Source organism: Hypomesus transpacificus, chromosome 10 (assembly GCF_021917145.1).
Source record: "Hypomesus transpacificus isolate Combined female chromosome 10, fHypTra1, whole genome shotgun sequence".
In the NCBI taxonomy this organism is placed as follows: domain Eukaryota; kingdom Metazoa; phylum Chordata; class Actinopteri; order Osmeriformes; family Osmeridae; genus Hypomesus; species Hypomesus transpacificus.
In genome coordinates, this window is record NC_061069.1 from 12,317,616 (window position 1) to 12,343,038 (window position 25,423).

The following is a 25,423-nucleotide window of genomic DNA, read 5'->3' on the forward strand; positions in this document are numbered from 1 at the left end:
CGTATTCTTGTAACTACATTAGTGAGGGCACAGTCTCTGTGGAAATTGTGGACTAGTGCCTCGCCCCAGCTGAGGCTGTTTACTGAACTACATCGCCTCCAGAAGTATTATTTACATTTAGTCATTTACTTGGTCGAGAATCTGCTCGTGCAGACGGACACTCTGAAGGTCAAGCTCATCGATTTTGGCTGTGGAGACTTGCTGAGGACCAGTAGCTACAGAGACTATTCAGGTATGGAGATTCCCAACCTACCTCACTCACATGACATCTGCCCTTCTCCCCCCCAATTCCATGTTTTGATGTCTTTTGTCTCTCTCTTTATCTTCCCTCCTTCTATTGGTCTCTCCTCCCCTTTCTTCCTTTTCCGTTTCCCTCTCCCATTTACATTTACATTTAGCAGATGCTCTCATCCAGAGCGACTTACAGTAAGTACAGGGACATTCTCCCCGAGGCAAGTAGGGTGAAGTGCCTTGCCCAACGACCCAACGTAATTTTGCACAGCCGGGAATCAAACCAACAACCTTCTGATTAATAGCCTGACTCCCTTACCGCTCAGCGCGTCTGCTAAATGACTAAATATAAATATAATTGTCAACTTGACCTCAATTGAAAAAGAGTGACATAAAATGACCTGCCAGAAGCCTGATGTTTCAATCAATTTCTTACATTTTATTACTGTTGCACCATTTATACAAGTACATATAATTTGAATGCATCAATTTTCTTTTGTTTTGTTTTTTTTTTCGTTTGAATGACGGGTGGTGTGGAAATAGCGGTAAGACACGGGAATGACTTATCAACCGTAACTGGCATATGAATGCAGACTTAAATGAAAAAAAATATTTTCCACTTGACCGAAGGACAAGACTACAGGTTCACCCAATCACAGACATGCAATTACTTTGTCAAGAGAGGAAGTAACCGGCCCAGATGACAAACAACAGTCCCGCACCGTATCTGCTACATTTCTACAATGTTGGGAGGGAAAAATACATTGTATGTCAACTGGGGGTTAACTAAAAGGTTCCCGATAGAACGAAGGGTGGAATAAATATATACATACAGTATATACCTACATATATGTTACATATATGTAATATATATGGAGGGGAAAGGACGAGGAGAAGGCATGGTGGTTGAAAAATGGTGAGATGAGGCTCCCTTCCCATGTGCAAGTTTCAGTTGGACTACAACCCTCTGGTCACCACGGTAACGCGGACCACGGCAGCTTTCGTAGACCATTGATGCCCCCATGCAGTACCATTAATTTAGCGACCCCCCCCCACTTTCCCTCCCTTCCCCTCCCCCCAGACAACACTATTACTGTTGCAAACTGTCCAGAATCCCTTATTTAGTGGGAATGTATTGCACCTCCGTGCCCTTTGTGCTATAGACCAAGAGCCATTGAGCCACACTGATTAAAAACACAATAGATATGTCTCGCTAAATTGAAATCAGATACTGTCAGATGGGTGAGGGAGATGGACAGACCATTCTGCCGTGAGAGCGGAACAGAGAAACCAAAGAATTCTCAAATGTTTTATGAAGTTAGATCTTCTGACAAAGTTCTGGAATCGAAATGTCAGAGAACCTTTTACCAAACTTTCTGGATTTCTAGGGAGTTTCACCGTTACGATCATTTCCTGTCCATCTGAGGTAGAAAATCTAGGAGGTTCTCATAATGATGCAAACACACTCCTTGGGTGATTTTCATGTGCCTATGAATGTATCAAGAACTATGATAGCTCTGACCTTTTACAGGAAATTCAATGTCTGAAGGTTCAAAAAACATCTCAGAACAGCAGTTCCTCTGAACTCCGAAAACCTGAAAAAAAAGAGGATGAATCGGGAGGGGGAGGAGCGGGGAGTAACAGAGCAAGCACTTTCACCTTGAACAACCCAAGTATACAAAAAAAGCAGTAAACTATGGAGGGTAAAAACACAACTAACTTCCACCGAGAAAAAAAAAACATGGTCCCAGGCCAAATCAAGAACACGGCACTCTGGAGAGCAGGTGTTGGAATGAAGGGGGAGGGAGAAGTTGAAAATCGGACAGACAGACTTGTACGTCTGTGTATGTCCAGCTGGTAAAGAGATTCTAGCCCCCTTTCATATTTTTTTTTTTTTTTTTTAACCCCAGTTTCATTTTTCAGACATCCGTAGCACAGATCACCCAGGGAAATGTAACGGTGTTTGGCCCCAGAGTCGTAAAGACAGAGGGCTGCCTGTGCCTGAGATGGAGTCAGGCTGAATCCTATAAATGCGTGAGGGACGATGGATGTGGGATGAAGTGGGTGGGGTATGGTTGACACAGACTTGTATCAAAGTTCAAATACTACAGAAGAAAAAAATAGAATAACTAACAATAATAATAGTAATAATATAATCATCTCTCAGCAGCAGCGGAATCCTTCTCAATGTTGTTGTCACAATCCATCTCTAAAACTTATCACCAGGATCATCATCATTACAATTATTATCATTATCTTAATATGGGTGGGCTATTTCATTTCCAATTTTTTATCTCTTTTTACTTTGCTGTTGTTGTTGTTGTTGTTGTTAGGTACATTATTATTTATTTTTTTGAATCATAAAAGAAGCTGTCCATTAATCTTGAACTGCTACGGTTTGATCCTTGCTTGGAACTGGGGCCTCTGTGGCATTTGCTTCCTTGACTGGTGCGGCTAGCTCTGCGGCTGCTGTTGAACTAGGGGCTGGGGCTGGGGCCTCCTTCACTGGGGCGGCGGCAGCGGCCTCCTTGGCTGGGGCAGGGGCTGCCTCTGTTGGCTTGGGCTCGGGGGAGGCAGCGGTAGGGGCCGCCTCGGTTTTGGCTGCTGGAGCCACGGGGGCCTCAGTCTTTTGGGCGTCGGCCTCGCCTTTGCTCTCAGCCTGGGCCGCGGGCGGAGCGGGGGCCTGGGCCTTCACCTCTGGTTCTTTAGCAGCGGGGGCGGGGGCTGCCTCTTTAGCGGGGGCCGGTGCGGCTGGTTTCTCCTCGGCTTTCGGCTCGGCGGTCTTGGGCGCCTCCGCTTTGGCCTCGGCGTTGGCCGTGGGCTTCTCCGGTTCCTTGGTGGCGGCGGCGGCGGCGGGGGCGGCGTTCTTGTCCTCTTCCTTGGTACCCGTGGCGTCCGTCGCCGCGGGCGCCTCCTTGGCGGCGGTGTCGTTCGCTACCTCGGCGTTCTCCGTGGCGACGGGGGCTTCGTCCTTGGCGTCTTTGGGGGCTTCGCTCTCCTCGGCCGAGGCGCCCTCCGCCTTGGCGTCCTTGTCTTTGGCCTTCTCGTCGTTTACATTGTATCCCTTCTTCTTTTTGCTGAGCTTGCCTCCCATTTTAGCCTTTGGCCTCTGAAAGAGAAAACAGATGAGAAAGATTTAGTAATCAACAAGTTGCTTTTCAATTTTGACAAATCGAGCGAAGCCTCACGGATCCGACTCGATCTAATGTCTTTTACTTTTTCAGACCACGTGCTGCGAACTTGTCAGAATCTCAGCTATCTTGTGTCTGCTCGCCCCTCGTTAAGTATGCTGAAAGTTCTGTTCTCGTGCTTTCAGGTGCTATTAGCAAGTGGAAATTAATATGGCTGTTCCTGCAGCAATACTCTTGTCAAATAACCCCTACAAGGGGAATTTTTACGGAGAGCTAAATGATTTCAGACAGCGCACTCTACTCGCGTCTCTTACACACATTACGCATGCAAACAGGAAGATCAACTGTGATGGCCCGCCTACCAGAAGTTTTTGTTAAAAGCTACCATTTAGCCTAAGATTTACTTTTAAGACTGTAGCCTACGTCTTTTACAAAATACGGGACGGGGTTCTATGGGATTTCAGCTCACAAACTAACATAATTTATTCGTATTATTGGTTCAACGGCGATGAGAAGTTACGACGCCTTACGTCATGCTCGTGACATTGTTGGAAGGGCGTTGGAAAAGAGCAGTGCAGGCAGCCAGATCTACCACGTTGTGATTAAGACTCAGCGATGGGGAGTCATGGCGGCTGTTCTGGCCTGGAGGACCACACACCTGTGGACTCCTGGCACACACCGTCAGTTGTGACTCGATTGAACCTGAATACAAGGGACTGGCCATCTGGCCCCTCGTTCGGGGGGGGGTTCAGTATCTACTAGAAGACGGCTTTTCAAGAGTCGATGTTTAAGCTCAAACAATCTAATGTGTGGTAGGTTTTTTATGATGGAGATTTTTTTCAAAATGTACATAAATGCGTGTACGTGTTTGTAAAGTGGACATTCATTTGATTTAGTTGCAAAACACGAAATAAACGGTTCAGTGTCAACTGCTTAGACACTATTCTGTTGCCAAAATATTCCTCCGTCACGCAAGTTCCCCTCAACCCCTGAGTGATTCAACACAACCACCGTTCCCATCACGGCTTAATACGGGCGACAATAGCGACTCTTTTCTACCCTGCGCCCTTTCCCCAGCAGCCGGAATGACCACAATGTCCCACAATCATCCCAGAGCACAATGAGACCTGTTCACAAACACAGTCTCTCTCCCTCTGCTGAGGGCATGTGGTTTAGTGTTTGCAAGGCTGGAACAGAAACAAGAAGGACCTACAGGAAGTGCTTCAGCACAGACACAATAGACTCCTGTTAAGCTTCGGGCAGTGTACCACAAACGCAAAACAGGAGAGATCAGACTGCGGGCTGGTGGTCACTCGCTGGTACTGTACGTCACTCTATATTTGCGACGTTAATGAAATGATGTGCAGTGACTGTGTAACATAGCTGTGCATGGTTAGCGCTTTGGTCGGCTGCTATAACATACGGAAGCTGTGACGTGTAACATGAGCTCCACCCGGAAGCGCGCACTTCTATCATTTTCGCAAATCGAATGATTCCAGAATACTTTTAAGGATGGACTAACTATTCATATTCCGACATACACTTACACACACAAGGAGCAAGGGTGAAACCAAGGCTTCGAAGGGCTAAAGTTTTCCAGTTGGGGCCCATGACTGATTCACCCACGGATCACACTTACACACACAAGGAGCAAGGGTGAAACCAAGGCTTCGAAGGGCTAAAGTTTTCCAGTTGGGGCCCATGACTGATTCACCCACGGATCACAAGGGCTTGAGTGCGTAGCACACTGACTGGATATCTCTTTAAAACGGTCACCAAGGTGACGGGATGAACTAAAACATTCCAATTAATGTCATCCTCAATTGACTCAACTAAAAGACCCAGGCGGAGAAAGTGTGGTGATTTGAAGGGTGGAGAGCACAACCTTTTGATAGTTCTGACAGCACAAATTAGCTGACATGGGGTCAAATGACTCCATAACTTTATTACTGCCATACGTGCTGTGTCAGCGAGTTTGATCTAAAATCAAATTCAAACTGTTTCTCTCTGTGCTTAAAAAACAGGGTCAATCCTCACGCTGTCAAGATGTCACCTGGTTGTGACTGACGTTTACTGAAGAAAAAAAAAGAAATCACAGAACCCGGCTCCAGTGCCAACCATTATTCCCCATTGACTAGCCCCAGACCCCCTGGCCTCCAGCCTCCAGCCCTCACCCCAGCCCTAACCCCAGAACCAGTTAAAAGCACCCATACACTATTGTCCATCCACTAGCCCCAGCCTCTGGCCCCCAGCCCTCGCCCCTAGGCCCCTGGCCCCCAGCCCTCGCCACAGGCCCCACCCTACTGGACCAAGGCCCCAGGCCCAACATAACAGCCCAGGATTACTGAGACCCTGGGGCTCCTGCTGTGAGGTCCATCTGTCCAGAACCAGAGATGAAGAGTCGACATGGAGAGGACATGAGGAGAAAGTCCAGCGGTCACCAAACCACAACATTTAATTAAACAAAAAAAGTGATGTTCAGTATATTGAGGACTGGGATGTTAATACTGATCACTTTTTGATAAAACAACATTGCTTTTAAAGCACATCCATAATTTAGAATCTTAACGTTGGTATAATATGACTATGAGGAGAGAGAGGGAGCCAGAAAGGAAGATTGATGTAAAATATACCTCAGAGACTCCTAAGGAAGGAAGAACGTAGGCTAGAAACGGAGAAAGATCAGATGATACAGTTGGGACAGGAGGAGGCGGAGGAGGAGAGGAACGAAAGGGGAGTAGACGGAAGGCGGAGAGATTGATGGATGGTAGGAAAGAGATGGAGAGAGAGAAAGAGGGAGTGAGAGATGGAAAGAGAGGAAGAGAGGGGGTGGGGGAGTAGGAGGGAGTGGTAGAGAGAGAGGAAGAGAGAAAACGAGAGATTAAAAGAGGTAGGGGGAGAGAGAGAGAGGGAGGGAGACATAGAAAAAGAGAAAGAAGGAGACAGAGAGACAGAAAGAGATAAAGGGAGAGAAAGAGGGAGACAGAGACAGATTCCTGAGAAATGTATGAAGGAAGTTATAAGGCCAGAGGAAGTGTCCCAGAGGAAATTCTGCTTAGAGTTTGTTTTTGACATGCGATTAAGTCGATTTTGATCAAAAAACGTTTCACATGCGTAGGACTTCTCATAGCCAGACGCTGCTAGATAATCAATTGTACAGTTGCAAACTCAGCTCACTGTGATACAGCACCAGCCCAGAGTTGGAGGGGGGGGGGGGCAGTCAAGACTCCCAGTAACTGCTGAGCACAGAAGCAGAGAAGAACTGCAGGTGATGATTATCCGTGTGTGTGAGAAAGAGTTTGTGTGTGTTCGTGTGTGTGCGTGTGTGTTCGTGTGTGTGCATGTATGTGTGTGTGTGTGTGTGTGTGTGTGTGGGTGTAGGTGGGTGCACCTGTATGTGTCTGTCCACCTTTGGGAGAAAGATCATATTATCAAACTGCTTTATGTTCATTAGCTTGAGATCGTTTTACAATACAAAGGACGAATAATAATAAAATAAATAAAATTGAACCCAGTGTAAACTGTAAGCTTTGGGGTAAGCGTGACCAGCACTACAATAGCTGCGCCCATAGAGTCCTGACATGGATAATTACCATCAAAACTATTATATTCAAACTATCAAATGATGTTATTTACATGATTCACAATATCGTCACAATAGATCATTAGTGACCACAAACTCATGGTCCGTGAATCGAATGGAACATGGTTGGACCACGGTTGAAAATGAAGAAGCCACCTGCCTAAATATACAGCAGCTACTGGCTACTATTAATTATTACTATTTTTAAATAGTACTATTAAAAACTATTCCTGTGACTGACTGGGGTTGGTACCTGAGCACCCCACCACAACAGAAAACAACTTAGAAAGACGTTCTACTTTCAGGTAAACTCATCACTGTTTTCATACTCTAAATCACTAAACGTAACCGACCAACTTCATTACGTAAGCGCCCTCCCTCTGCCCCCCCCCTCTCCCTCTGCCCCCCCCCTCCCCCTCCAGCTGGGTGCTTTAAGAGCCTCTGTGTCGCTCACAAATCAGGGGATGTGCACAGAGCCGAATGAAGGCTAGAAAACTGGAGCAGAAAATTTGGCCCAATCACAAAAAACCTTGACACTGGCTCTCCATGCTCAATGGAGGGGTACGGGAGCAAAGGATGCTGGGAAGTCAGAACCGTAGGCGGACATGACTGGGTTGAGATCCTGGTTTTGATTTTTAGGTTTTGAGTGTTTCTGGGGGATTTGGGGTGTGTTGTTGCTGTCATGTGAGCCAATTTCTCTCTCTTTTTAGTGTTTTTTGTTGTAACTATGTGTACAAGAATTTCATTGTACCGCCTAACTTTGTTAAACCGTATACATGACAATGAATATCTTGAATCTGAATCATAACAAGGTATGGGTTAAAGAGGTTGAGTATAAGCGGAGAAACTGCCCTGAATCTTGAATATACAGGTCATTTTCAACAAAGTTCATAAAAACAGTGTCTGGGCTGTTTAAGGACTACTTGTAGGGATACATTAAATAATAAGATAGCAGAATATACTGTACAGTATGGTAGATATTTTTTTATATAATAATTAGGTACTAGATGTTTTTTTTCTACATGTTGATGTTCAGGGGTTCGTTCTATTCAGCTGATTGTGGAGGTGGACCTGCTTCAGAGAACGGATCCTCCATTTTGGAGGAATTTGCAATGATTCACTGTTTGTACAGTTGGGTTGGGAAGTCACTCAGACCGAAAGCAACATCCTCCTCCCACAAACAGTGCCATTTCCACAGTACAAAACAGATTCTCATTGGCAGTCAGTGGGAAGTGCTTCAATTGCAAAAGCATGTGCAAATATCAGCTGTTTAAATGCTGATTCCACTCTAATGCTTTTGTCCAATGAAATGGGGCCATTGGAATTCGAGTGTTCTTGAAACCCAACTCATTACTTCTGTTGCTGCAACCTTAGAAAACAGAGTAATTAGCTTGTGTGCTTTTAGCCCATTGTGAACTTGTTAAGCCTAAAGGCTGGATTTAGACACACAGGCACAGAGAACACACACACACCGCCACACATTTCATTGCTGTTTAGTGGATCAATTCCCAAATTGACAAGAGCTGGGTTAAACTCCTTAGCTGGAAATGGCTATTGATCAAAATGGCAGTTGAGAAAGAATTGCCAGAGTGTGGGAGGCAAAGGACTTACTCAGCAAAGGCAGGAATGAGTAAGCACAATTTGAATATTTCCTCAAAGCTCATGGAGCTTGTAGAATGCAAAATCACCCTAAATCCTGTGTCGATTTAAGGAAATGAAGGGAAAGCCATTCTAACACTGAGGGGAAGTGACAAGGGGACAAATAATTCATTTAAATCAAACAAGACAATCCTCAAGAAGCAATTCTCAAACAAGACAGGAATTCGGTCAAAGGTTATCTACTGTAGGCTAGTTCTGAATGGCTGATGATTGTGAATCAGTTTCCTGGTTTACTTCAGTAATTTTGCCACATTCCTGAAAGAAAGATGACATTTTGTTATCAACATCCTATCTAGCAGTAGTGAGTTTCCTAATAAAGCATTGCTTAAGTTCTCCGCACAAGAATAATTTCAACCTCACACATCACTCAGAAATGGGTTTACACAGACTTTTTTTTTGCTTTGGAGAAACTTTCTTTGACGTTCAGTCTTGGGTAATTGTGAATCTGAGCAAGGAAACATGGCCTTGTTTTCCCCTTTGTGTTGAGGAAAAGATTTGGGTGCCGAGCGACACTTCCTGACACAACCAGGTCAGGGCTCTCTAGACACATTAACTAATGAACAGGTGTAATCAAAATGTCAGCAATAAAAAATCAGTCAACAACAGTTAAATTCACAAGTGTATGTGTTAGCTTTGTACTTTGACACTCTGCTATACCTCTACCCTGGATCTGACATCTGGGCTGAGCTTCTGGGACGATTTACACTCTGCCTTTTCGTTTTTCATAAGTCTTTTCAGTTTTTTTAAATCGTGTATTTGTTGCCTCGACAGTAAGACTGTGCTGGGAGAGAAGGGATACCACTGTATGCTGCCTCCACCTCCGATAACTCAATAAAGGTGTTTTGTAGCAGTGCTTTGTAGCAGTGTTTTGTAGCGGTGTTTTGTAGCAGTGCTTTGTAGCAGTGTTTTGTAGCAGTGTTTTGTAGCGGTGTTTTGTAGCAGTGCTTTGTAGCACTGCTTTGTAGCAGTGTTTTGTAGCAGTGTTTGGTAGCAGTGTTTTGTAGCAGTGTTTTGTAGCAGTGTTTTGTAGCAGTGCTTTGTTTGAGAGACAGGAGCACCGAGACTATATCCTCAAACGTATAAAAAACCATTTGCGTTAATGAGATTTTAAGTCAATGGGAAATGCATGCACTCAACAACACTGCTAGCGTTGAGTTCATAATTCACAGGAAGGCTACATAGACTAACTGACTAAAAGCACAGCTTGGGAACTGGTTAGCCTTAACAGATTCTCAGTGAAATTCTCTCTAGAATATAAAATGCCAAATATGAATGCCAAGAGCGTAATTTTGTCTGCGGTGGACTTGTTATTGCTCAGTGCTGCAGGGCCATTTGGGTCTGTTGCCAATACCTTGTAACAACGGCAGCAAGTGTAGCTGCACTAACAAGACAAAATGTCTACCTCCTGAGACTCATCACCTGTTTAAATGGAGGCCTTTAGATGGCACATCATCTATGCGATGGTAATTCTCCAAGTTCCATGAGACATCAAGATGCATCGCCCTCCTGCATCCCCGGTAAGGGCTTTGGTGCTGGGGCATGATCGGACTTGCCTGTTGGGTCCCCAGGGTCTATATGGAGTCAATTAGCTATACGTCACTGTTAGCCTAGTTCTCAATGTTGTGCTTTACGGTTTTTATGTTTGTCATTCTCTACACTACGTGACTCTACGTGTCTTTGGCCTTTGGTGCAGTTAAATGGAAATGTCTGTTTAAAGTCAACACATCAGTTCACTCAACTTCAAAGCACTCTTACACCGGGATAAAAATTACGGTACTTTCAGTATGACAGAACGATAAATTAACAAAAAACGGTCCATCCAAAAGATGCCCTGGACTGCTGGCTTGTCCTCAGTGCGTGTTAGCTTGATAGGCCGTTTGATCCATCTCGCTGAGTTGGCACTGAGCATAAGTGGGTTGAATGATCCATCCCAAGCTGTCAGCATGGATCAATGAGGCCTCCTCCATCTTGAGAGGGCTGTAAGGGCGGCTGGACCGCTGCGGTCTGAGACCTACCGCTTCTGTGGTTCAGACGATGTTGACTTCTCTTCCAGACACGTACCCCACGCTGGGAGCAGACCATGCTGTATCGACGTGTTTGGAAATGTCACGAACTGCAAGGCGGTGGCCTTGTGTTCTGCATGAATGTCTCATTCAGAGGGAATCGTTTTGTTTTTGAAAGTGTGAAAACTGGTCATAGCGTGGTGGATTAAAACCAATCGGGTCAATAAGATGGTCATAATATGTTTGGTTCGATTGGATGTTTTATGGATTTGTCTGAATGTTTGTTTTATGGATTATTCTGTTTTTGAACTGGACAGTCAAACTGGGATGCTACGGGGGGGGGGGGGGGGGGGAAGTGTCACCGCTCTCTTTTACTCTCTCACTCTCTCCAATCTTTCAGGGCGAGAGAAGCTAGACCCAGAGAGGGCAGTCATTGTAGTCCTTGAATGTGTCAATGGATGAGTAAATGATTGACCATTGTAGAGATCTGATGGAACTAAACGGTATATCACTTCCCCCTATTTCACAATACATCTACAAATTCCTTCCCCCTAGATCACACATTGAGCAATGGACCTCAAGTTCACCTTTGGGAAAATATAAAATTGACATGTATTTGAACTTTAAACAGTTGATTATCTGTGTGTGAAGTCGGACATGTCAGACATTCACAAAGACCTGGGCTACTGGTTAACGAATAGATCTACAGACAAACTGCATTGTGTGCGAGTTACCACCATGGCAACAGCACTGACCAACTGTCAAGAGATCACGCGTGTACACAAAAAAAGAGCCTATATGGTCTTTAAGGGGCCAATATATAACATGACAATAATATGGAGCGGAAGTTCCATCCATGTGAGTCAACATAGTCTGTATGTCAAGAGTTAAGTTAGGGTTTAAGATCAGGGCGGGTAAGCAACCATTATAAATTAAGTGGATAGGAGCTAGGAATGGTATTGATTCAGTGAAGTGCTGAAACTCATTTCAAAGCGCAGTGTTTGAAAGTTGAAATTCAGGCCAGGTTTTTATTGATTTATTGATGCTGTTCAGCTGATTAACTGGGCAAATATTAAATTGATTCTTTTTATTGTTACGCAAACGCATCAACAGAGCTTGCTTTTGAATTTGATGAAAATGTAGAAGATGATGGAGGGTTTAATGTTGATCCTGTAGCCTTTCATGAATTAATAAATGCTTTAAAAATGCCCGGTCATCAGCTTTCATTAATTGTCAGATGATAAATAGTGTGTGATAGCCCTACAGCTTTCACTGAGATCACTATAGAATCATAGTTGTCTTGTGAGAGGGTCAGCAATGTCAACAATAAGATTGGACATCTCTCCCTGTCTTTCAGTGCAAACTAATGTGTAGTTTGGACTTCCATATTGGTATCGACCTCGAATTCCTATAACAATGATTACACTGTCATTACAATTTTAAGTTTGACACTTTTTCATCAAAAAAACGATAACCGAATCTTGGCAATATCTCACCAATCTATAAATGTCTCACATCATCTGCAACAGGAAAAGGTCACTTTCCAAAGTCCTTTCTTGTCAAAAGTTGACTTTCGTCCAACAGTGTCAACCAGTCGGTGACAGCGCCGTCGTGACTGGGTGCCGTGGTGACTGGGTGCCGTGGTGACTGGGTGCCGTGGTGACTGGGTGCCGTGGTGGCCTTGAGTGAGGGGAACAGAGTGCCAGCGCTCTGACAGGAAAAACACGGAACCTTCCAGAACGTCAACAAGACGTGTCCCTCCCAATGTCAAGAGACCATCGAAACGTCCCCACCGATAATCAGTGCCAGAGCAGGGTAGAGTTTGTTAGCCTGTTAGCCTGGTCTTAGTCTGAATATGTCGTGTATTGCAGCTTGGGAAGAACTCTTGGTGTGACTGTTGGACACATAAGGAGGCCCGTGGCTCAGTACTACCCCTAACCCTGACCCTAACCCTTGACCTAAACACTATAAAACCGGACCCTAACCCTGTACCTAATCATAAATAGGTATGGGATTATACCTATCATAATCCTAATTATAAACCTAAACTTCCACGTCAATGTAGTACACAATCATATGAGAATGGACAAGTGTGTGTTGTGTCACAACTACCAGACAAGGGAGGCTGATATTGGAACAGCAGAGAGTCAGTTGGCTTCCCGATGCCCTAGATTCACACTGGATGAGTTGCCTTGAACGAAACACAAGTCTGTAGAGTTGAGTAGACCAGAAAATAGATCAAGTCGTGATCGCAGACTTAAAGGAGGTTACATCATTTGTTGTCCGGGCAACAGAACTTCAGCCCTCATGATAACTCTGTACTCCCTCTTTTACAGAGATTAACACAGTAGCAAATCACTCAAACGTTCACACCCACACACACTGACAAACTCACACACACACATCCACACATTGACAAACACACACACACACTCGTATGCACGATATTAAGGAGTGATTTGGACAGTCTGTCTGAGAAATGTACAACCTTTGACACTGAGTCAGGCTTTCTGCTAACATATACAGCAAATTGTCAGCTTCAAGGCTGCCTTAAAGAACACAAGAAGGGGCCCTGGTAAGCAAAGTGTAAACACAGCCAAAAATTCACATTTAAAGAGATAGGGCCGCAGCAAAGGCTGTTCTCATCTGAGTGGACAGAGGGTGAGAGAGTTTATGTCATACTAGTGCTAGCTCGAGTGAAAAGGAAAAAAGTTCAAACGAACATAAAACTGCAGTCAAAGGTGTTGTGAGTAACATAGTGTTTACAGTCACAGACAGTCAGAAACAACATATCCTCAAGGCATTAATGGCTGAACCACCTCGTGAAGATGGTGTAAATGAGAACATGTGATCAAACAGCTATTGGAAGCTCTTAACGCTAAGATCTTAAGAACGTTCTAAGAGCGTCCTTAGAACGTTCCCAAGACGCTCTTAGCGTTAAGAGCTTCTTAACGAATCTGGGAAACCCGACCATTTTCTTTTACGGTCTGTTCTAGTGGTTTCAGTCAGCACTTTCCTGCAATGCTGGGTCACTTTGTTCATGGCTGGAAGATTCTGCATCTTACCACAGCGGAAGACTAAATACTTCGATCTGCTGTCAGGACTGTGAGTTTGGTGGTTTTACACTTGAGACAAGCATCTTTAAAAAAAAGAGGACATGAGCTAAGATAATGATGCAACTAATCAGCATGAGTCACTCTAACGAAAAGGCTTTCTCGCGAAAAGCATCAAAAAGTTGTAGGAATTGCACAATGGTCACATTCGCGGTGATGTAGTGCAGGGTATCAAATTATATGGTGCCTCATGTTTAGCGACGAAAAGCTCAGCAATAAACATGGGTGAGGCTGTCCTTGAAGGCATCATCAATGCTCAGTAGAGTCTAGTTAGACCCAAGAAGAGGTAACCATCACATGAAATACACCAGTAGGCCTATCGAACATGCATGCATGTGACCACGGGGAGCCTTGAGAAGAAGCCCTCCGAAGCATCCATACCCACAATGCACCATCTGTATTCTAGGTATAAGCGGTTACATTTCTATTAAGTAGGTTTGTTCTTGAGGCAGGTTCATTTGTATAAGTGGGGAAGCGTGACCCCCTTCAAACAGGCCGCTCCCAAGAGTAGCTGAGAGGCTAATATCAGACATCACCCCCAATAAACCACAAAGAATGACTACACAGATCCCAGGGTAGGAGCCAGGAGCTTCTCGCTTCCCTCTTGTGTGAGATACCGCTCATCATCTCATCATCAAGGTCTCGCTAGGCAGGAAAACTCAGAAAAAGTGGGGTGAATTATTGATAGTGCGCCACTTCGCACGTCACTTAATCCTTTCTCCCACCGATTAGACTGCAGATATTGGCCGGGTTTCCCAGATTCGTTAAGAAGCTCTTAACGCTAAGAGCGTCTTAAGAACGTTCTAATAGCGCTCTAGAACGCTCTTAGAACGTTCTTAAGAAGATCTTAGCGTTAAGAGCTAGTTTAGTTTCACAGACAGACAGATAGATAGATGGATAGATAGGCTAAAAGGGAAAATGAAAACACGCAAGACTTAACTTCACTAACAATCTTAGCGTTAAGAGCTTCTTAACGAATCTGGGAAACCCGGCCAATATTAGTTGGGTTTGTCAGCAGAAATCAGCTGGCAGCTTAGGGAACGGCTGATAGATTTAAGGTTCCTTTCCTGGGAACCGCTAGCAAACGGAAGTTAGTGGTGGAACGCGCCTGATGCTGGGATAGTATTTCAGAGACATGAGTCGTAGAGGGAAATATACAGGTCAGTGCACCTGAACCATGTTCAACAGAAGCAATCGTTTTAAAAGGTAACCGACTGAGTCATTAACAACACTCATTGTTGTATTCCATCGTAGGATATCAGGTCCCACAGGGCCCTTAAAGGAGCCTTACTATTCATTTTACAGCACCAAAGCCCTGTCCTATAGATATCCAATAGATGTATTTCACCTAAATGACTATAGATTGTTGCTTTGTTAACGACAGCCACCCTATAGGAGCATTGACTCTGTTTTTGTTATCAGCATCACACACACTACCACACACACACGTCTGTGTGGTTCTCAATGTCATCTTTAACACGTTTCTTCAGTTAGAATCCAAGATAACGACGTACACAGGCTCAGTGCAGTAAATCAACAGGGCGAGGTAAAAAAAAAAAAAAGTATTATTTTTGACAGTGTTTCAGTACTATCAGTAACACGCTAACAGTTGTTAAACCAACAGGCCCAAGACATGATGAGCCATGGGTGTGTCTTTGAAAGTGCCTGATGGTAAATACTTAAAAGAGCGTCTGTCTTGGCACAGATGGGATCCTAAAGAACAACCCAACCTTTAGTCAAATTACGCTGGCTTATCATCTCGTAAATGTGTGGAGTTAGCATGAGAATCTACACATGCTAACTGTAACTTAATACTGCATGTTAGTTGGTTGTGTGGTGGAAGTGACTTGCCTGGCGGGTGAACTTTGCTGTAAGGATGTATAATGTCAAGTCTATAAAATATTGGCTTTTGTGATGGTGTTGACGAACACAACTTCCTTAAGGAAGGTAGAAAACTATTCTTATCAGGCAATGTTATTTCACTAATCAATTTTTTTATAGATTGGTTCGGATTCCTTCCCCCCTTGGCATGCGCTCAACTATTCTGAGGACAGAACAGCATCCGACAAAAACAACACAACCAAAAGATTTCAGATGGCTTATTTGCTTTATTGCTGGGGCGCTTTTTGTTATTTCCATACTTTATCTAGGGTCTAAGCCAACATATATTTTCATAACTTTTCTGTTCAGGGTTTTTTGTATGTGAACTCAATGAACTGGATATATATCAGCAATCCAGTTTTTATCCATGTTAGTTTACAGTGAGAGGGAGTATCCGTGGAGGAGACCTTTATCAATGTGTCCTTCCCAAATGAATTTGTTTTCAGTTGTTCGATAAAATACCACACTCGAGACAGTTTATGCCTTACTTTACAAAGACGGAATGGAAGAAACCAGGGAGATTGCGAGTCTCGTGGGGGTTGGGACAAACAGAGCAGAAAAACATCAGAGGGAAACACAGTCTGGTTCTAGAAAATGAAGCAGAAGTAAGTGACTCCGTTTCCTCAGTGTTCTGTTTCAGTGGAGTCACTTTACCTACACAAATTCCATGCTGCATTACAAAAATACGTGTTTAATGATAGATATGATTTGCAAATGTACATATTTGCGAATGCACTCCGAAAATAGGGCACTGTCCGCTTTGCATTACTTTGCTTTGGCAGACAGACATAGGTAGATAGGTAGGTGAGTTTCACAGACAGACAGATAGATAGATGGATAGATAGGCTAAAAGGGAAAATGAAAACACGCAAGACTTAACCTCACTAACAATCAATGACAATCAAGTCACTTGTATTGCACAACTTCCACTGAGACAGCCTTGCTTATAAAGAACCTCAAGTCTCCACCAATCGAACGGAAGCACATTCTGCTCAGCCGTGTAGACCACCTGACCTAGCTTTACAGACTGCTGAACACTTATGTAGACTGATCATGGGCACTTATGATTAGAGGCTTGTCCATGCACAACCTAATACCTCATTCTTTTCTTCTTTTTTTTTAAACAGAACTGTGCTTTGGAGAGAAATATTAATTTAGAGTAGCATGCTCGACTGGCTGCAAGGTGTTGGTGCTGTATTAATAGTGCAGGTTGCCAACCATCCTGTCAAGCCTCCGAGAGTGATCAGTCCAGCACTGCCTTCCAGTCTGCACTAAATCATGCAATGCACTACAGCCTACTCAATCTGTCCAACAGGCCTCCAAGTGCTCTCAACAAGGTAAGCTGCAGAACCAAGTCGCAATCTACCAGAGTGTCTGAGAACTGTTGATGTCCTTGGCTATATTTCTTTTTGATACATTCTTTGAAATATTGTTCTTTCAGGACCTCTGAATCGTGTGGTGCCATGCAAAGGAGCATCTCTATAGCGTCAACTGTCATTATTCAAAAATTACATGAACGGTCGTTACAATGTTGATTGAACGTTATCAACCCTTTAACTTTCCTCAAAGTAGGCCCAAACTGTTCAGTTTATTTCTGATGCTGCTGTCCCTGTACACAAAAAATACATTGCAAGTCATTTTACCTTATTGGTTCAATAACCCGCCGCAACGACTGTAGGCAGCAACATTGAAACGCCGTTTCTTCACATTTCTCATTCATTTTTAAGAGAGACTATAAATAAATGATCTGATGCTGGGCAGACAGGTGGGACCAGCGGGGCAGCAGCAATGGTCTCATTGGCCGATTGGATCCATGAACAGCGGAAGTCATGCGGTCTGGCTATCTGATTGGCTGATGCCGGCAGTGTCCACAGTGAGCTGCATGGCTACCACCCCCTGTTCCTCCAGGTCAATGGAACGCCAACGGGGAGCGGAGAAATCCCTCGATGACGCACTGGCATCAAAGGAGTCGCGGCGTGAAGGCGGGTTATTTCCAACCTCGGACAGTAAAACGTGTGGCCGCTCAATTAACCGGTAGATAATTATAGCCGCACGTATAGAATGATGTCACAACGCCTATCGTGATAGCTTTGGCCCGATATTCTCGCTAACTACACGATGCATTGTAGGCTACTGCACTGCTGGAAGAGCTACCCCTTGAATGGCACGCAAGCTGGCGTCCATTTTAAATCTGAAGCCCACCTTTGCAGAAGGTAGACAGGCCTACACGTAAGATAAGATGTAGGTAGGTGCTAAACCCCCATCATAAACAAAGACTTAAGATGGATGCCATCCGATATTCGCCTATGGTGGGACGGATCGCTCCTCTCCCGTTTCAAAGAGTGCTTTGCAAACGATTGTGACAGCGATTGTGACAGCCAGATTCATCCACCCCTTCCACACTCTTCTGTCAATAATCTTCGTCTGAACGCACTCACCCTGTCTGTTCCGGCGGGGGACTTTATCCAGAGACCCTGTCAAATCCCCTGCCTGTATACTTTTTACGAGCCCCCAGTCACATAATTATCATCTTGCTTTTATGCTTCGTTATAGCCCCTGCAGAGTTCTAATGAGAGTCCTCTGGCTTTTCAGGCCTTGGTTTCTCCCACACATCTCACTACATGAACGCTGGAAAAGACAACCCGCCATTTGCATCCATTGCTAGGCAACAGCTAACCTGTGTGACCTTAACAACCCGTTTGGAATTGAATTGACGGGCATTATGTAAATTTGTCATCCGCCTCTGAAGATCCCTTCAATGATATACTCACCAATGGAGACTCTAGTGTCTTCTTTTCGACAATGTTTTTACAACGTTTTGATAACACTTTGTGGCGCCACAGCAGAGAATAATATTTTCGGAGGCATTACGGTGTACACTGTACAGTAGCCTAACCTAGTGGAAATAAGAGAAGGCTGGATGTTCTTGTTTGGGCTACTTCCACTTTCCACTGATACAGCCATTGTTGTCAGCTTTAAATGACTACTTGTATTGTGCTCTCACATCCTGTAGTACATTACAGTAATCACAGGTATCGCTGTGAGCTGACTGCATGCTACAAGTTGTACTGCATGTAGTTAGGGGAAATGCAGCGGTGTACATTTACATTTGATTGTTTAGATTAGAAGACACTTTTTCCAAAGCAACGTAGATATAGTGGGAGTCAGATGGCTGAGCGGTGAGGGAGTCGGGCTAGTAATCAGAAGGTTGCCGGATCGATTCCCCGCCAAATGACGTTGGCAAGGCACTTCACCCTACTTGCCTCGGGGGGAATGTCCTTGTACTTACTGTAAGTCGCTCTGGATAAGAGCGTCTGCTAAATGACTAAATGTAATGTAGATATAGTATGTATAGTAAGAGCGACGAATGCAGATAATAAATAAGTGCACTGGACTGTTTTGTATCTAGATATTCGGTTGGTAAAAAGTCACATGATCCAAACACAAGTGAACATGGAGACATAATAATGGAGACATAATAATGCTGCCATTTTGTACTTTGGTGGTGTTCCAGTATCTAATATTTCTCCTTGAACTCATTTCTGAATACCTCAATGATATCACACAGATCCACAACAGTAGGCCAGAAGATTAGGTAGGCTTTTACATGAATTAGTTTAATGTTTTTTTAGAAACCTCAGAATACCATGGCCTGGCAGTGAACAAAGCACCCTTCTTCCTCGACAGGAGACATTAACGTAGAAAGATTAAACCCTCCATGAACATTTTGACTACCAGATTGGACTTGATAGTGTCAAGATAACATCCCAGAAAGTATATTGCTTAAAAACTAACCCCCCCCCCCCCTTAAAATCATTATTTGTATAGTTGACTTGTAGTATCTTCCCTGACAATCAATACTGATGCAGATAAACCCCCCCTGCTGCCCTGTGGCACACTGAGGCATCTCTGCATCCTGTATCCCCCTCATGTGTCCCCTGCAGGGCCTAAAGAACCACTGCTTTTACCAGGCTGCAGACAAGGCCAAACTACAATCAATATCTTTGCAGGCTTACCTAGCAAGCACAGATGGGTTCTGAGAATGCCCGGAACACTGGCAAACTACAATTCACAGAACGTTCCCTTCGGCATTCTAAGAATGGAATTGTTAACATTTGAGTGTGTGGTTCAGGTAATTTAGACATGTAAAAAGACTGAGGTCAAGACAACATACAATATAGCTACCTATCAAACAAAGTTGTTGTTAAATGTTGTTTAACTTCAGAATGCTATGTTGTAGAATAGAACAGAACATTCTATGTTGTTTTGCTTGAAACACTCGTACAACAATGTCACAACGAAGAAAGCCTGACATTCCATGAACGATTAATCTAAACGAGTATTTTCACCAGGCAGAAAATCTCATTTGTGGGTTGTTCATTGACGGCCATCGCTGCTACCCCGACTCACCCCCACACAACACGCCTGCTCATCCCTCAGTTTGAATGTCAGTTCCCCAGGCATGCAGCCTTTCTACCCAGACATAGCCAGTGTCTCTCCCCCCCCCCCCGCCCCCCCCCCCCCCCCCCCCCCCCCCCGCTCCCATTCCTCTAGCCCTCGGTGCGTCTGACTCGGCTGGCTGGCTGGCTGATCCTCTCAGCGCCGTGTCCCTCTGACCCATGTCACTGTGGGGTGAGCGAGCCGGCGCTGCCTGGGCAGATGTGGCCGAGGGGAATTGGACATGGCTGGTATCCACTGGCCCCAGACACAACAGCGAGGAGAGGTGGGGGGAGTGGGGGGGGGGGGGCACAGTGTGAGGAGGCATTGGGTGCAGAGAGGTAAAATGAGGTAACCCAAACTCCTTAGTATCACTGTAAAACCTGATGTGTTTCGCTTAAAACCTTTGTGGAAACGAATTACATCAAACTATTTAAGTAATCTAATCTCTTCAGTGAAAATTGAATCAAAAGATTGTATAAATTATTACATACTTGAAGAAATTGCTTAGATGACTTAAATAGTTTTATGTAATCAGTTTCCACAAAAGTATTGATTGGGTTTATCGAGTAGGCCTACTATAGGAAAGCACAGCTCTGGAAAACAATAAGAGACCACAGCACATTTTTCTTTCCTTAAAAAAAAGGACACTTTTGAGAGAGGAACAGAAGGGTAAAATGTGCAGTAGCCTTAAATTGAACCCTTCTGTTCTTTCTGTTCCAGAAAAAGGTGCAGTGGTCTATTATTTCTTTCCAGAGCTGTATACAAGAGGCATCCACTGACAGAGATAAATTGATGACACCTTTGGTTCAACAAATGTTCGTTTTTTTTAATGACAGGAAATACTGCCTGATGCGCACACACACACACACACACACACTTTCAATATAGACTCAATGACACACACACACACACAAAACCGCACAGTGCAACCTCTCAAAGCGCAGAAAACACAAACACAAATTCGACACACATCAAGTATTTCCACACTTGCCCCATAAAGACGAAGGAGAAACATCTTGTACTGATCTTCCTATTGTTTGCCCGTCTCCTCCCAGAGAAACACAGACTACACACTCACCAAAACACTCAACAGGATCACAAGAAACACCCACACTGTGTTACCTCTACTCCGCCACCCAAGTACACGTTGTCAGCTTAATGTCTCTTGAGAAGAGTAGGTTTAGCTAGTGTTGTGTCGCGTTTGCAGCTCATCTTCAGGAGTGAATAAGCTTCATAGGCAGAGTTTTAAGCCAGTGTTTGTGTTGTGTTGTTAGAATGGTCCCATTGAGGTTTGATTCTAATTCAATACATTTCACCCCCACACCCACACACACACACATCGCAATCTCCCCGCCCACTGGAATAGGAACCCAGAGGAATGGATTGTTGTGAGAAATGTCTTTTTAACTGGCACTGGCCTGAATTTGCACAAGTCATATGTATTGTAAATCAACGAAAGCAAGAGTAAAAAATGAGTAGAAGAGTAATATTAGAATTCAATTTGGGACAAGTTTGGAGCTACGCGAGGCGCGCCTTGTCTCGCTGTCGTAGCCACCAATAGCAACGTCAGCTTCAGTTTGACTCAATTTCTTGGAAGACAAGAGCCTAATGCGACAGATGGTGCTGAGGGAAAAGAGTGCGAAAGCGAGGAACAGAACATGTTGCATTGCTGTTATGTCGCAAGCATGAGTGTGCTGGCTGAAAAAAAAAAAAAAAAACTTATCTCGCTTTTTTTTTCTTCTTCTTTTCACTGTCATAGGAAGTCACATTTCCCATCAATGTAGCTTTAAAAGAAAAACTTTTGAACGTTTTTATCTCCAACAACAGTCTGTTGTAGGAAACTTAGTCCATTTATTTGTACCAAAATCAAATCCCATTTAGCAGGTTTTTCCAGGTTATGAATTTGTGGCAATAAAGTTTGTCCCATGACTACATTTTAAAAACACATTACACCATCACACCAGATGTAGACATATGAGTAGGCTATTTATATTTCAATGTGTCAAAGACATACATAAAATGCTAAAGGAATCAAATCAGAGCACTAGTGGATTTGGCACTGTTCCTTAAGTGGAAGGGAGAGATTAACCAAGAAGATACTTGAATTATCATAACCCTTTCTTGTTTCAGAATGGCTAACGGCAAACACATATACATTGTATTGAATTTCTCTTTCATTTTTCCTTACATTGATCAAGATATTGAATTAATAACTAGAATAACTTGCCCACAACCATGGGTTTATCCTTATGATAACACCAATCAATCTCAGCCATAGTTGATCCTGCCCTACTTGTTGGAAGACTTGTGTCTTACTGTAAATCACTCTGGATAAGAGCGTCTGCTAAAATGACTACATGTTGAACTATGAGGGTCCTAGTGACTGCCAGGCGAGGACAACTGAGCAGTTGATTAGGTGCCACAAGTCCTACATGTTGACGACCTTCGCATTCACAGGTCACATGACTGACATCGTTCGCCTATACGTCGAGAGTGTGTGTCTGTGTAATATACATTTATAAATACATATATTTAATTGTATATACCACACACAATTGTTCGCCCATGTGTGAAAAAATATATTCTTCCCATCTTTGTGCCGGATTGTAAAAGTGTGCATCTTTTTCTGCGATGTGATGTGATTGTAAAACTATAGCATCATGGGTAGAGCTTGATTTAATTAAGACAGAAATGGTATTATATGAAAGTGATCCAGATAATCCCATTCATTGGCAAATGAACAAAGGAGACATTGGTTTTTTTAAATCATTAGACTTCCTCCGCGGAATTTAATCTTCACTGCAGGATCTGCTAAACCCTCCAGCTAACTGTTATCATCATCATAGTTGAACGATGGCCTGTAAAATGATTTATGATATTAAGTCTCGCGTATAGTCTGCAGGTGAGAAAAACAATGCAAACGCTTAACTACGGCTCTTGCATTAGTCCAATTTCAGAACCCCAACGGTGATCCACACCGCAAACCACACAGGATGAGTCACCCATCTAATCATACATTCATAACTTAATCAAATCTGAACGCCATAATGGCACAACGACAATGTTTTCCAATAGTCGGATGTGCGTATATTGTCCAGACAGCGAGATGTCGCAGCGAATAGCATGGTAGTATTAGAATGTTATTATAACCAATCATTTGTCACCATCGCCCTAAAATAAACCAAGCACAATAAATATTTTCGACCCCTCGATATTCCTAGTAGGCTATCACTCGTTTTAACATTTATTTCATTCCGCAAAGCGCACAATCACACCACAGTCACACTAGACGGCTCATTGTAGGTTACATGTATGATAAACCGGCATACATGTAGTAACAAACGGTAAACTGTAGTCGGTGAACGCAGAATTCCTTTTCCCGCTCTACAGCAAGTAACAGTACAGCCTACGCGCCACAAGCAATTGATAGGCAAGGTGGCATATAGCGCTTCCACACCCTAAATGTACTGCGCATGCGTCCCAAGGAAACAAAGAACCCAGCAATTACAGATCGAAGTTCCCTTCAAACCCATGTATTTTGGTGATTTGAAGTGAACACTCATCTGTACGTATGAGATTATATCGTATTTCCCTAATCAGACGTGAAAGTTACGATGTGTATAATGACCGAGCATGGAAAATGTATTTAGATTGAGCAGTCCTCCCCTTGCCAACCCCCCCACCCCCTCTCTGCCGCCCCCAGACCCAATATGTTATAAGAGGAGCGAGCATCCTTCCAAAGTGTAGTTTCATAAAATAAATGAATGTTTAAATCAATAATTCACGGTTGCTGTGACATAATTCGGTTGTACTAAAAACCAGTGTTAAGTGTGTGTGTTAGTGCATGTGAGTGTGTGTGTGTGTGTCACATTTGTGTGTATAGCCCTAGTGCAGCCAAATGTGTCACACCTCCGCACAGACACAAAGAGGTGGGGCGTAGAATATTCTGCGATTATGTGACTTCCACCAAGAAAGATGCTACAATATCTCTTATACAATGGTGATTTTTTGTTTTATTTTGTTGTTGTTGACCAAGTCGTCTTATTTAGAGTGTTCACTCACATTATATGTTCCCTATTCAAGCGCCTGGAGTACAATCCGACCGATTGCTCGTCTTTATATAGTTAAAGCACTGACAAACATGGAGGCTAATAGCAATTTTTAAATAGGCCCACTTGTTTGGTGAGGGTATATTTTTTTTCCAGACACTGCATGAAAAAGAGACACACCCCTTTATCCTGACAATTTTGTCTTTAGAATTGCATGAGATTAAAAAAAACTCAAATCAGGTCACTAAATATCTAGGTTTTGTGAACATTCTTTTTTACAATATTGTCATGTCAATCAGTTAGGTGTTTAATTTCTTTAAAATGCGCTCTTTTATCCAGCGCGCGCATCAGCTATCCAAATGGAAAGGTGAAAAACAGAAATGGCCAAGCAGATAATAAAACAGTTTAAAATCGCTTTTTTCACAATAATCTGTGAAAGAAAACTAGATTAAATCGCGACGATATCAATGTATCTTACCGTTAGTGGTGAAGTTACAAAGCGCTCCTTGCAGTAAGTGGCTGGTGTGTTTTTTCAAGCGGCTTGCCTGTGCGCGTGGTGGCTTGTGCCTATTACGGTAGTGCTCTGCTTGGCTCGCTCTGCATTTCCCCGGCGCCGCGCGCACGTACGCACAATACACACACGCGCACTCACACACACACTATTCTCGCTCATAAGGTGGCGGTGCAGCTGGGGCGATTCTCCAACCCAATGGAATGAGTAGTGCTTATATCTAGCACTATGAATACCCTTCATTCACTATGATCTCAGTTAATAACTAAATTAATAGGATACATTGGCCAGTCTCCTAATCCATCCACTAACTCGAAGCGAATTTTTTAAATTACTCCATGGTAGCCTAATGTAGGCCTCGGCTCCATCTTTGTCATTAGATTACAGTCGGGCTGTATATTTTTCACTTCCTGATTCAATAATCATTTTCAGGACCATCTACAATGTATTCCTAGATAGGTCTATGTGTAAAATGTATTCGTTTAAGGGAAGTCCTGAAACCCAGATCACTACAGCGTTACTGCTGTATCTTTGACTCCTTGCGCCCCCTGTCATCTTAGTTTGTACATATATGCGAAATAACACTAATTGACACCGAATAACGTCTCGCTAATACGCTCTAATAAACACTCAAAAGTAGGCCAAATATCGAATGCGAACTCACCGGTGATTAAGTTTGATTGAAAGCATTTAAATTGAAGATTGGAATATTATATACAATTGTACGCGAGAATATGTTTGTAACCTCATTATCTAGCAAATTCTGGTTAAATTAATGGCAAACCCACCAACAAGAAACCCTAAACACCACCAACAAGAAAC

At 43.6% G+C, this 25,423-nt stretch overlaps 1 protein-coding gene across 2 annotated transcripts; it reads right to left on the reverse strand.

Annotated features, from left to right (window-relative positions):
* Window positions 1-2,075: 2,075 nt before the first annotated feature.
* On the reverse strand, window positions 2,076-24,716 carry basp1 (brain abundant, membrane attached signal protein 1). Of its 2 annotated transcripts, none has more exons than XM_047026761.1 (2): window positions 24,569-24,716; window positions 2,076-3,340 (listed from the first exon to the last, which is right to left on the reverse strand). In XM_047026761.1, exon 2 carries the CDS (start codon window positions 3,323-3,325, stop codon window positions 2,609-2,611), a length of 717 nt encoding a protein of 238 aa, XP_046882717.1. In that variant the 5' UTR covers window positions 3,326-3,340; window positions 24,569-24,716; the 3' UTR covers window positions 2,076-2,608. The 2 variants fall into 2 exon arrangements, with proteins under 2 accessions (XP_046882717.1, XP_046882718.1); XM_047026762.1 differs by lacking the exon at window positions 24,569-24,716 and adding an exon at window positions 18,373-18,481.
* Between the last annotated feature and the right edge of the window lie 707 nt (window positions 24,717-25,423).